The 13,496-nt window shown below is 40.2% G+C and overlaps 1 protein-coding gene across 2 annotated transcripts in view; it reads right to left on the reverse strand.

The window, feature by feature from the left end:
- Positions 1 to 8,764: 8,764 nt before the first annotated feature.
- The window catches only part of SLC41A1 (solute carrier family 41 member 1), a 56,580-nt gene continuing 51,848 nt past the window's right edge, over positions 8,765 to 13,496 (reverse strand). For both annotated transcript variants that reach the window (XM_073587232.1, XM_073587231.1), the window contains exon 11: positions 8,765 to 13,206. In XM_073587232.1, coding sequence (XP_073443333.1) covers positions 13,021 to 13,206 — 186 coding nt within the window. In that variant the 3' untranslated portion in view covers positions 8,765 to 13,020. The remainder of the gene's footprint in view (positions 13,207 to 13,496) is intronic.

The following is a 13,496-nucleotide window of genomic DNA, read 5'->3' on the forward strand; positions in this document are numbered from 1 at the left end:
GAAAATAATATCTAAACCCAAAATGTACAAAAATAAGTTTCTGCCATTAAAATAAATAAAAAAGTATCTATATATACGTGGTCAAAATTGTTGGTTCCACTCGTTTAATGACAGGAAAACCCAGAATGGTCACAGAAATAACTTGAATCTGACAAAATAATAAATAAAAAATCTATGAAAATGAACAAATGAAATTCTGACTTTTTTTTAAATTCTTTGGAAGCATGTTTGAAAAACAATCAAACTCAAGAAATAGGTCTGGACAGAAATGATGGTAGCCTTAACTTAATATTTTGTTGCACAACCTTTTGTGGCAATCACGTTAATCAAATGATTCCTGTAACTGTCAATGAGACATCTGCACCTCTTGACAGGTATTTTGGCCAACTCCTCAAGAGCAAACTGCTCCAGTTGTCTCGTGTTTGAAGGTTGCCTTTTCCAGACGGCATGTTTCAGCTCTTTCCAAAGCTGCTCAATAGGATTTAGGTCAGGGCTCACAGAATGGTCCAATGTTTTCCTCTTAGCCATTCTTGGGTGTTTTTAGCTGTGTGTTTTGGGTCATTATCCTATTGCAAAAAAGAAAAAGTACCACTGTAGGGAATGCAAACTGTTATTGTTATTAAAGTTTTGCCTTTTTACATAGTATTGTGGTGTGCATTCCCTACAGTGGTACTTTTTCTTGTTTTGTCCATTTTGCCTGCCACTGGCATTGCACCCGCTTATAAATAGACCAACCCTCATCAGTAGTGCACCTAGGCTTCATTATTGTTCATTATCCTATTGCAAGACCCATGACATGCGACTGAGACCAAGCTTTCTGACACTGGGGTGCACATTTCTCTCTAGAATCCCTTGATAGTCTCGAGATTTCATTGCACCCTGCACAGATTCTAGACACCCTGTGACAGATTCAACAAAGCAGCCTGAGAACATAACAGAGCCTCCTCCATGTTTCACAGTAGGAACAGTGCTCTTTTCTTGATATGCTTCATTTTTTGAACATAAAGCTGATGTGCATTGCCAAAAAGTTCCATTTTTGTCTCACCTGTCCATAGGACATTCTCCCAGAAGCTTTGTGGCTTGTCAACATGTAGTTCAGCAAATTCCAGTCTGGCTTTTTTATGACTTTTTTTTCCAATGGTGCTCTCCTTGGTCGTCTCCCTTGAAGTCCACTTTGGCTCATACGACAGATGGTGCAGTCTGACACTGATGTTCCTTGAGATTAAAGTTCACATTTAATCTGTTTAGAAGATTTTCTGGGCTCTTTTGTTAGCATTCGTATTATCCTTCTCTTTGATTTGTCATCTTTTTTTCTCCTGCGGCCATGTCCAGGGAGGTTGGCTATAGTCCCATGGATCTTAAATTTCTGAATAATACATGCAACTATAATCACAGGAACATCAAGCTGCTTGGAGATGGTTTTATAACTTTTAAGCCCACGTTACACACTGCAATATCGCTGCAACGTCACCGATTTTGTGACGTTGCAGCGATATTGCTAGCGATATCGCTGCATGTGATACTTACCTCCGACCGGCTCCCCCGCTGGTAATCGCTGATTGCGCGAGAAGCTGCTGGATCATTCCTCGTCGGTCACTTCCTGCGGCGCTTCCTGCTGTGACGATGAGCGACGCGTGGAGCCGGGCGGGAGGACGCAGGATCGCCGCGTCTGACAGGTAAGTAGCGATCCCCGACCCCAGCGATGTCGCTAGTGAGATCTGCCTGAGTGGCAGCTCACTAGCGACCACCTAGCGATGCACCAGCGATCCTGTGTCATATCGCTAGTCGGGATCGCTGGTGCATCGCTAGGTGTAACGGTACCCTTACCTTTAACATGTTTATCTATAATTTTCTTTCTAATCTCCTGAAACGACTCTTTCCTTCGCTTCCTCTGGTCCATGTTGAGTGTGATACACACTATGTCACCAACAGCACAGTGAGTATCTGTAGCCCTCTATACAGGCCCACTCACTGATTCCAAGATTGTAGACACTTGTGATGCTAATTAGTGGACACACCTTGTTTTATCATGTCCCTTTTGTTACATTCTTTTCAGGGGTACCATCGTTTCTGTCCAGGCCTACTTCATGAGTTTTATTATTTTTTTTTAATTCTGTGGAAGCATGGTTGAAAAACAATGTCTGACTTTAATTTGTTCATTATCTTAGTTTTTTTTTTTTTATTATTACTTTTGTCAGATTCAAGTTATTTCTGTGACCATTGTGGGTTTTTCTGTCATTAAAGGAAGGGTACCAACAATTTTGACCACTTGTGTATGTATATATATATATACACACACACACACACACACACACACACACACACACTGATAGCTATAGGGAGATGCATATGTCTACCACCAATATAGCCACCCTTTTCAAGACCAGTCATAAGCATGGAGTCTGTCAGTTTCTTAAATCTCTTGGCGAACAACTTTTTGGGCAACACCAACCAAAGCCTCCCAGACACTGATAAGAGATGAGTACTGTTATCTTTCACCGTAAATCTTTTGTTTAAGGGCATGCAATATCTCAATAGGGTTTAGGTCAGGTGAGGAGGGGGCCATTATTCTCTTTCTTCTTTAAAGGGAATCTGTTAATAGGCTTTTGATAATATTTAATTTGAGAGCAGCTTAAAGGAAAAGTGACAAAAAGTTACATTTTTGTTGGAAATATGTAAAGTATTAATTTTTTTTTTGAAAAATACTGGCAAGTGTTTTAATGGAGTAAAAGCTGAAAAAAATAATGCAAAAGTGTTTGGTATTTCCGCAATTAAACACTGGGGGGAGCAGCTGCTAAAATTTGGCTTGTAAATCTAGTGTTGTGCTGGCTCATATTATGATTTAGTAAAATGTGAGCTAGATCTGCTGCTGTGTATGATGTCTGCTCCCCTTCCCTTCTGGGTGTTTGCTAAGGGTACGGTTACACTTAGCGATGCACCAGTGATCCCGACAACGATATGGATCGCTGGTGCATCCCTAAGTGGTCGCTAGTGAGCTGCCACACTGGCAGATATCACCAGCAACATAGCAGCGGTCGGGGGGGTCGCTACTTACCTGTCAGACGCGGCAATCCTGACATCCTCCCGCCCACGTCCACACGTCGCTCGTCGGCGCCACAGGAAGCGCCCGATGAGAAATGATCCAGGACGTTCTCGCACAATCAGCGACGAGCAGCGGGGGAGCCGGTCGGAGGTATCAAACATAGCGATATCACTAGCAATATCGCTGCTACGTCACAAAATCTGTGACGTTACAGCGATATTGCTAGCAATATCGCTATGTGTAATGGGAGCTTAAGTTCAGGATCTTAGAGTGCAGAGCCATTTTGTTGGTGACTGTAAAGTGATACAGACAAGTGGACAGTCACAGAGGATTGTTAGTTGGTGCTGCTCTTTGTATCAAACTGGGGTTACATACGTAGAGTGTATCATATGCTGCAATTAATTCCAGCATGTGTTACACGCAGTGTGTCTAGGTACAGGGCTCAGTGTATTGTATGCCCATGATGGATTAGATATAGGGGTCTGGGGCATATCTCACATGATGGGATTAGATATACTGGTTTGGGGCATATGACCCCATTGATGATATGGGTCTGAGGCATATCATGCAGGGTGGGGGGCGGTGTTTGAGCTGAGATTAAACACACTGGTCTGGGGCACAACACGTAGGATGGGGGATTAGATATGCCCCAGACCAGTGCAGAGATGGTAAAAATACTCACTTGCCTAATTATGTAGGTAGAATTATAGGGCGACAGGGTGGTTCAGTGGTTAGCATGGAGGGTTCAAATCCCACCATGGGCAACATCTGCAAGGAGTTTGCATGTTCTCCCCGTGTTTGTATGGGTTTCCTCCAACATTCCAAAGACATACTGATAGGGAATATAGATTATGAGCCCCATTGGGGACAGTGATGATAATGTGTGTGTATAAAGCGCTGTGGAATTAATGGCGCTATATAAATGAGTAAAATAATGTACATTCATAATCAACAGAAAAAATTATGTCTCATGGAAGAAAGGGGGTAAAAAATTAAGCTATAAAAGAAAAAAAAAAAATAAAACACCGTGAAACCAATTTACATTCTTTTTCTTTTTGAGTACCATTGGCTTACGTTGCATTTTCCATATAGTTAACTTGACAAATGGGACTGTTAAAACTAACAGCTTTCCTTGCTCTTCTGTGCCTCATCGACTTCAGTCAAATTTATCTTCTACATATATATATATATATATATATATTTCTCTTTACATCGGCAATGTAAAATAGGCATTTTTTCCCCCATTTAGAGAGGAGATTCATAGGTCATTATTTTTTTTTTTTTGTATATTCTTTATTTAGAAAATTTCAATAATATAACAGGAAAGGAAAATTCCATTTTCCAGAAATAGTAAAAGGAAGAATGAGATTACAAAAACAAAAAATCGTAATTAACCACAACGATAACATTACAAGGCTGCGGATTTGCAAACCAAAAGGGTTGTAAGAAGAGTTTAAAAGACAAGGGGCAGTGGTGGGGAGGGATACGGGAAGGAAAGGGGCAGGGTAAGGAGTCAGAAAATCCTGCTTAAAATATAAAGGTTAACTAAACGATTTGGGAGATCAAGCTCAAATCAAGGCATGAACATTACAGAACAAACTATATGTAAAGAAAAAAAAAAAATGAACAACAAAAGAAATTTGTAGAGGAACAGAAATTAAGGATTACCGGTTGTGCTTATTTGGTGATTCTCTGAGGCGTTCAACCAGGTTACCCATGCGTTTAGAGTCTTTAAGTTTTTAGATCCTGAAAGTCTAATTTTCTCGTATATACCAATTTGGTTGGATTCTTTTATCCATTCTTTGTAGGTAGGGGTCTCTACATCTTTCCAGTGTCTTGCGATAGTTATTTTAGCTGCGATGAGCAGGTGAGGTATCAGTGAGCCTTTTTTAAATTGTAAATTTGAAGGATCCAGATTGAATAGAATGAAATTTGACGTTAATGGGATGTCTACGTTTAAGGTTTTCTTTATATGCTCTCTAACTCTCTCCCAGAAACTTTTAATTTTTGTGCATTCCAGCCAAATGTGAGATGGAGAACCCTTCTCTCTGGTGCATCTCCAGCAAAGAGGGAAGATTGAGCTATTTTATTCAATATGTCAGGTGTTTTATACCATCTTGATATAATTTTATAATTAAGTTCTTGGAATCTCAGTGAAGATGTTAGGAAGTGGATGTTTTTGAAGATTGTATGAATATCTTCTGGGAGAAATGTTGTGTTTAGTTCTAATTCCCATTTTTTAATGAAATCTGGGATCTCCTGTGTTTGGGTTAGGTTTTTATTTATTTTGGCTATCATTTTTCCCTTTCCTTTTGTGTTCATAATTAGTTTAAGAATTGGCAGATCAGGTGCTGAGGTAGAAATATCTGGGAGATAAAGATTTATTACTTCCTGTAGAGTTTGAATTTCCTCATCTTTCAAGTGAAGGTTTTCAGTGAGTGAGCTGATCTTCTGCTTGCTCATACATCTGTTTTTATGCACCAATGAGTAAATCGGCATGTTTCTGAAGGCAATCAAGAGCCTGATTTTCCTCTTAAGGGATCTATATTTATTAGGGATCAAATGCAAGATAGGCTTTGCATATATTTGGAATAAGATTCATTTTTTTATTTGTTTTATGCCATAATCTGAGGGTAGTCAGAGTACGGGTTCATGATATTATTGTATTTAAATCTATTAAATGGGGTGGGCAAAACCATCATGAAGATCATTCAACTCAAGTGGAACCCAAAGCTTTGTGGGACAAAGGGATTGCAGCTCAATCACTCTTGATATGTGGGTTGATAATCTATATCTTTCAAAATCAGGGAGACCTAAGCCTCCTCTACATCTTGATTTTACCAAGGTTTTATGGTTTATCCTATGGTTTTTATCTGCCCATATAAATTTTAAAATTATAGTTTTGAGTTTTTGAAAAAATTGTTGCGGAATGTCTATTGGGAGGGTTTGGAGAAGGTATAGGACTTTGGGGAGAATTATCATTTTTATAAGGTTAACTCTACCGAACCATGAAACCCGGACATCTCTCCAATTTGATAAGGTAGACTCGACCAAATGAAACAATGGTTTGAAGTTTAAATCGAAAAGGCATGGAGAGCAGCCACGTTTGGTTCCCAAATATGGAATGAATGAGCATTCTTTAAATGGCGAGAGTGATGCTAAATTACTTTTGTTTTCAGGAGATAAAGAAATATGCATGATATTGGACTTGGTTTATTTTGAAGTTGGAGATAGAGTTAAAGAAGCGCAACTCATTGAGTAAAACCTGAAGAGTTGTCAGGATCCACCAAAAAGAAAAGTATGTCATCTGCGTATGCTGCACATTTGTGTTCAACTGTGCCGATTTTCAATCCTTTGATCTTAGGGGATTGTCGTATTTTCTGCAAGAATGTCTCTGAGAGAACAAACAAAAGGGGCAACCTTGCCTTGTGCCTTTTTTTATGTCAAAGCTGGCGGATAGTGTATTGATTTTAATTTTCGCAGAGGGTGCTGTGTATAGGGCTGATATTTTATGTATAAAATTTAGAGGGAAGCCAAATTTTGCAAGCGCTTGTTCCCTGAAATACCAATCAACGCGATCGAAAGCTTTCTCTGCGTCTGTGGAATCGACATTTGCATATTGTGTTTTGCTAGATGAATCGCGTTGATTGCCCTCATGACATTATCCTTGGCTTCTCTGCCTTTGACAAAGCCAACTTGTTCTGGGTTTATCAGATCTGGAAGAAGTTTTTGTATTCTGTTTGCTAATATTTTGGCGTATAATTTCACATCATTATTAATGAGTGAAACGGTCTGTAACTACCACAAGAGGTGGGGTCTTTTCCCTCTTTTGGAATGAGGCTGATGTGGGCTACTAGAGACTCTTTTTTGAAATTGTTGGATTTACTAATATGATTAATCTGTCAAATGTTGGGATAATTCAGGTTTAAAATATTTGTAGTATTCAATCGAAAAACCGTCTGGACCTGGACTTTTTCCACATGGAGATCGGTTTATTTTAACTTTAGACCACACAAACACTAAGCTCCAGCCACCTGATGAAGAATGGATAATTTTTAATAAACATTTGACTTTTTGGCTAGAGCATACAGTAATAATTTCTTGGACAGTTTCAAATAAGGATATGTGCACACGTTGCGGAATTGCCGTGGGAAATACGTGGAAATTACACATGTGGAATTCTAGTGTATTTCCCACGTTTTAACTAGCGTTTTGCAAACATAATTAGTTTGCAGAATGCTAGCGGTTTCCAAGCGATCTGTAGCATCGCTTGGAAAACTGACTTGACAGGTTGGTCACACTCGTCAAACATAGTTTGACAAGTGTGACCAACTTTTTACTATTGATGCTGCCTATGCAGAATCAGTAGTAAAAAGATAAAGTTAAAAATAAGTGTTTTTCTCTCCTTCCGGCATCCCGCACAGCGTTCCCGATCCTTGCGATGCTCCTGGCAAGTCCCGTTCCCAGGGATTCCTTGCGACAATGAACTTTGCTGACGAAGCGGTCTCGTGAGACCGTTACGGTATCGCGAGGCCGCAACTTCATCAAAGGTCATTGTCGCAAGGCATCGCTGGGAAAGGGAGTTGCCGGGAGCATCGCTGAGGCCTGGGGACGCTGCGCGGGATGCCGGAAGGTGAGAATATCACCATTTTTTATTTTACTTTTTTTTTTTTTACAGGGATATGGTACCCAGGGCGTGGCTACCATCCGCATATGATCCGCTTACTTTGCGCATGGTGGGCCTAGCCACATGTGGAAAGTAAGCGGAACAATGCATTCCTATGTGTGCGGAAGTCCCGCGATTCCGCACAAAGAATGAGCCTGTGTATTTTTCCGCGATGCAATTCCGCCACGTAAAAATATGCAGCATTAGCACAGCATGTGCGGAATGCCATTGAATTCAATGGGCTGCCTATTTTATGCTTTCTGCAGCATTTTCAGAGCAAAAATGCATAAAATACGCGGGAATTCCAGACGTGTGCACACAGCCTTAAGGAAAAAAACAAAACCGACATGTGCACAGCCAGATAAAATAACATTGGTCCGAGAGCAATCCATTGTTTTGTTGGATTAAGCAGACAGAAAATATGGCCATGTCCACGAGCCCTTACGGTAAGATTTTTTACTTTCTACTTTAATCACCGAGTGAGCACGTACCACCTGTCCCTTTTATCCTGGATTATGGTTATTCTTACACATTTCCTTTTGTAATATGGTTGTTAATCTAACGTAAGGGTGTGCAAAGGCTACATTGCCTTCCTGAAACAAACCAAGTGTAGGAAAAATTTTTTTTTTTTTTTTTTTAAGAGGAGGTAGCTACACGAATACATCACCAGAACCACCGTCAGTGCATTAATACATCACCAGAACCAAATTTGAAAAGGATTTGGAGAGTTTGTGCTCTAAACAAATCCCATGCTAAACACACACCAACTTAACAGGATGTTTTTTTTAGCAGAAACACTCCAAATCCTCAAATCTCTAGGTTTTGGCATAGGCAACATTATGGATTCCTACGTGTATGCAAGAGCAGAATCGCCATCAGTATGTGAATACAGCCCAACACACTGCTCCTTTCCAGAATATCCCACCCACACTGCCCAAAATACCCTTAACCATACCCCACAGTATGCGACCAGCACGTCGTGCAGACCTGGTCTAACAAAATGTGTAGTTTAATAAAATTTTGCTGGCAAAAAAAAGTGCATTTTTAAAGCCAAATAGATGTGTATTTAAATAACTTTATTTTAGTAAATATCTTTATTTTCAAAAACAAATAATTTAAATCCATTTCAATAGAGCAATCTAATATTTGTATGCAATAAAATTCTCCTGCCATCATTCAAGAAGCAGCAGTTTTCTAAGGAACTGTATCACTGGCGAGAAGACCCCCCCCCACTTCTATAGGGGTTGTAACAAGAAAAAAAAAAAAAAAAAATATTCATCATGAAGTCATAAATCTGTATTGTGGCTTATAGAAATAAAATCTTAAGATACAATATAATCAGATTGCACTTATAAAACGTACAAATAAAACATTCAGTGTTCATAGAGATAAATATAAGATGCTTTGGTTCAAACATCGCAGCACCTCAATGATCCATTATGTAGACCCCAGCGACCGGAAGTAAAATGGTTGTTTCACCCAACAGGTTTTTTTTTTTTTAGCCTACAGATTCCCTTTACTGTAAACACTGACCTGTGGCAGTTTATCTTCAGGCTGACACCTACACCTGACTAGAACTGCTCCTTCACAGAGGAGATTTCCATATAGAAGGAGGTCTTTAAATGGGTCGTCCGCTACTCAGACCTCTTTTCAATCCCTATATTTCACCCATATAAAAGTAACAGGCTATACAACCCTCTGATGCAAGACATTACCTTTCGGAATCCTGCTCATATAGGTACTGTTCACATGGTCAGGTTTTAAATACAGCGGTTAGGGACTGCTCTGATCGGTATACCTTGACGCTTGGTATACATTTTTTCCAAAAAACTTAACTAAATACCCTGTTTTATCATCTTTTTATTAGCACTTGCTGTTTAGAGTATTTTTTCTTGTTTGTTGTACTTTGTTTTTCTCTGATGCAGGAGCCATTCCAGCGATATCGGCGCCTGGGCCCAGCTAATACCCAGCCGCTTCTCGCCCACTTCCTTCAGACGAAACTGACACCTGCAAGACGTGAGCGCTGCTGCTGCTCTCTGACTTTCAGATGTCAGGTTTTGTCTGAAGAAAAGTGAAACCGACATGGATTGTTATGTCAAGTGAGCCTTGCAGCCAATGTCAAGTGAGCCCCGGGAGACTAGGCGCTGACATTGTTGGAACGGTACCCAGACAAGAGTATAGGCTGCTACAAGTTTACATGGGGTAAATTTAGTGATCGACAAAGGGTTGTCCGAGTAGTGGACAACCCCTTTAAGATATTCTCCAAGGCTGGAAGTAACTGATCATAAGACAGTTGGAAATTTAAGACAAAGGTAATGAAACAATCTTAGGGGTGTTGGGAAGTTATAATGCTTTTTTTTTTTTTTTTGCTCCTGACCTCAAAATCCAGATAATGCATATGAATCTATTACAATCTTTCTTAGGGTATGTGCACACGTAGTTTTTAGGTTGTGTGGATTTTGTTGAAAAAAAACAAAAAGTCCTCCGGTTTATTTGCGGATTAACCTGCGGTTTTGCCCTGCAGTTTCACACCTCATAATGGATAAGGTGTGAAACCGCAGCGGAATCCGCACAAAGAATTGACATGCTGCGGAATGTAACCCGCGGAAAAATCCGCAGCATGTGCACAGCATTTTTCAGCTTACCATTGAAAACAATGGTACTGTACAACGCACCTAAATCTGCTGTGGACCCGCAGGGCCAAAACCGCTGAGGATCCGCAGCAGAATCCGCACCGTGTGCACATAGCCTTACAGTGAAAACCCCAAATGCTGCAAATTCAGTTAGTGAAGCACATGAGGGACGACAACCCAGAAAAGGAACGAAAAAGACTATGGGTATGTGCACACGCTGCGGATTCTGCTGCGGATTTGGCCTCTGCGGATCTGCAGCAGTTCTGCAGACAGTGTACAGTACCATGTAAGTCTATGGGATTTACAATCCGCTGTGCACATGCTGCGTTTTTTTCACTGCGGAAAAGCTGCAGTTTGACCTGTGGATCCGCACGGAAAAATCCACTGGTGAATCCGCAGCGTGTGCACATAGCCTAGGTGTTTGTGTGAATTGATACTCCTCATCATAGAGAGGGAAGCTGCTAGAAAATTAGCAGAAATTGGAAGCAATCTTCTGGCAAAGATTTAATAGCAAAAATAATGGTGATCTAAAAGATACATGTACATTATTTCCTATGCAGCAGTGTAACTTCCAGATTTTACAACCGGCCATTGGGGGTAGGGTCTGACATGTGCAGCCATTATCAAGAATCTTGTAAACCAAGTCCAATTAATAGAGGTGCAAGGTTTTACTATGCGATTGCACCCTAAGAGATCGAGGGGAGGTAGCAAATAATTGCAGTTGTCACAGGTGCTTCAAATGCTCAGTGTGTTTATCAGGAAAGGAGGTTACAGTGCCCCCAAGACAGGCAGTGTACACGAGATGATCATACATCCTCTGCTGAAGCGGAATGCAACAGGCACATTTGTTCTAGGAGCCAAAGCAAACAGAGAATTCCTAGTAAAGCAATCATGGCTATGCCACCAATTCCAATAATTCCAGGAACAATTGCACTTTTTGAGAACGGATATACATATGTAGAGACATGGCTGATCAAATCATGACAAGGCAATTCCACAGATGCTCCATTGTAGAAGGATCGTGCTGCAGCCAAAAAGTCGCAAAGCCTAAAGTTTTGCACGTCTGGCAAAATGTTTGTCTGAAATGACACGCAGGCCGGGTTCACACTGTGCGATAGCACAGAAAGTTTACAAATGCACCACAGTTGTGGAAAAAAAAAACTAAAAATAAAATAAGTCATATTGCTTTAATAGATGCATTTCTGAAAACAGTCCACTTAAGCTACATGTGCAGTACTGCATAGTGTCCGTTGTGCATAGTTTGATTTCCCCCCCCCCCCTTATGTACACATTCCTCCTCTATACATGGGTGTAATAAAAACACAAAAAAAGTGCGCATTTATATTACACCAGAATGTTCCATGGCCATATTCACATGACACAGGTTTTCTTTTTCAAATGTGCAGTTAAATGTAGCAAGCACAAATGCGTTTTACATACCGTATCTACAGCTGTTGGGCAAGGAGAAGCGGTACATGTACAAGTCTGGAGCATGCTCTATGCCAGCACAGATTTGTTCTATATATCGCAGGAAAACTAAATTGCCAAATCCACAGATTTGTATCTGCTACATGTGAACATTAACTAAAACGGCAAATTTAAAGTTTAGATACCAAATGAAAAGTAGTTATTTTCTATTCACCAGCATTGCACAGCTACGATGTCATCAGGTGTGACACTGCGTACATGGAAAAATACTGATCTGTGTGAACCCAGCCTTACCAGAGCCATGTGTAAGTGGCTGAATGGCACATGGAGTCCCATATGTATGTGGCTGCAAGGACTGTGCAAAAGATATTCTGAAATAAGAAAAAAAAACAACTATGAAAACGGAGACCTAAAGGCGGTACAGTAGGGTTCCATGCACCTTTATGATGGCCCATGGATAAGGGGGTGTTGTCCAGAATTAGAAAAACATGACTGCACCAAACAAAAAAAAAAAAAACACAAACACATTACCAGTTCTCCCACAGTACTGCAATGCCATACACAGTTCATAGAAAGGGGTCATAGGTTTTGCAATAACAGCAATGCTTTTCTAATGCTAAGCAGCTCCTTTAAAAGTTTCATACAGACACGCATGTGATGCACAAAACTAATTTTGGCCAATTAAATATGCCAGTATAAGGTGTTCTTCATAGATCTATAAATGTGACAAATTCGCCTCCACAATTCTTCATTAGATATTGTAGCACTGATTTTTAGAGAAGGCATTGTTCGTGGAAACCCTCCACACCGCCCCATGACATGGCGTATAGATTTTCCATTGACGTGCGTTTTTCACACCAGATCATGAGTGTAAACATCTTAAGAGTCTCTTGACCAGCTCTTCCACCTTTACAAGCATACACACAAAAAAATGGTAATTTCTGGAAGTTGGGAAGAATGCCTAACCTTGAAAAAAGTAAAGAAAACCAGTGCGTTAAACATGCATATTCCCACCACTGAAGGTGACGGCAGGAGGACTTAGGAGGGGGCTCAGAGGCAGATCCAGCTGCACAAATTGGGGTTTTGGGCCTTGCAATGCAAAACAAAGCTGTTTAAAATTATTTTAGCACATCTGTAACAAACGTCAATGAATTACATAGGTTTCAGAATTGCACTTATTTCTATTTAGTCTCCTGTTCATCCAAGCCATATAATGGTCCCCACGCTGTGTACTCGAAGCAGGTAGACATTCAGTCTCCCACATCAGTGTCACGGTCTCCGATTAGCCAAAGTACATGGAAACTAAGGGCAAGCAGTCCAGTACCCAGGAGATCCCCCAAGGCTGTGAGATAGGGAATTGAGAAGTTGTCAGGATCCATTCCTCTTCCCCACATCCAATGAACCATCCAGTCTGCAATGTACAGGAGGACTAGAACCTGCATAAACAAGCATACAAATTAAAAAAAAACAAAAAAAAAAAAAACACAAAACCAAAAAAAAACAAAAAAAAAAAAACCAGCAATCAATTAAAGTGTTTAATTTTATGGGTCGTAGTAAAAGGATAAAAAGGACAGAACATATTTATTGGTCCAAAAATAAAGATGTACAGTTGTGGCCAAAAGTATTGACACCCCTGCAATTCTGTTAGATAATACTCAGTTTCTTCCTGAAAATGATTGCAAACAAATTCTTTGGTATTATTATCTTCAATGAAAAAACACAAAAA

The sequence above is a fragment of the Dendrobates tinctorius genome, unplaced genomic scaffold, assembly GCF_039654945.1.
Source record: "Dendrobates tinctorius isolate UK_male_01 unplaced genomic scaffold, ASM3965494v1 ptg000098l, whole genome shotgun sequence".
Classification (NCBI taxonomy): Eukaryota; Metazoa; Chordata; class Amphibia; order Anura; family Dendrobatidae; genus Dendrobates; species Dendrobates tinctorius.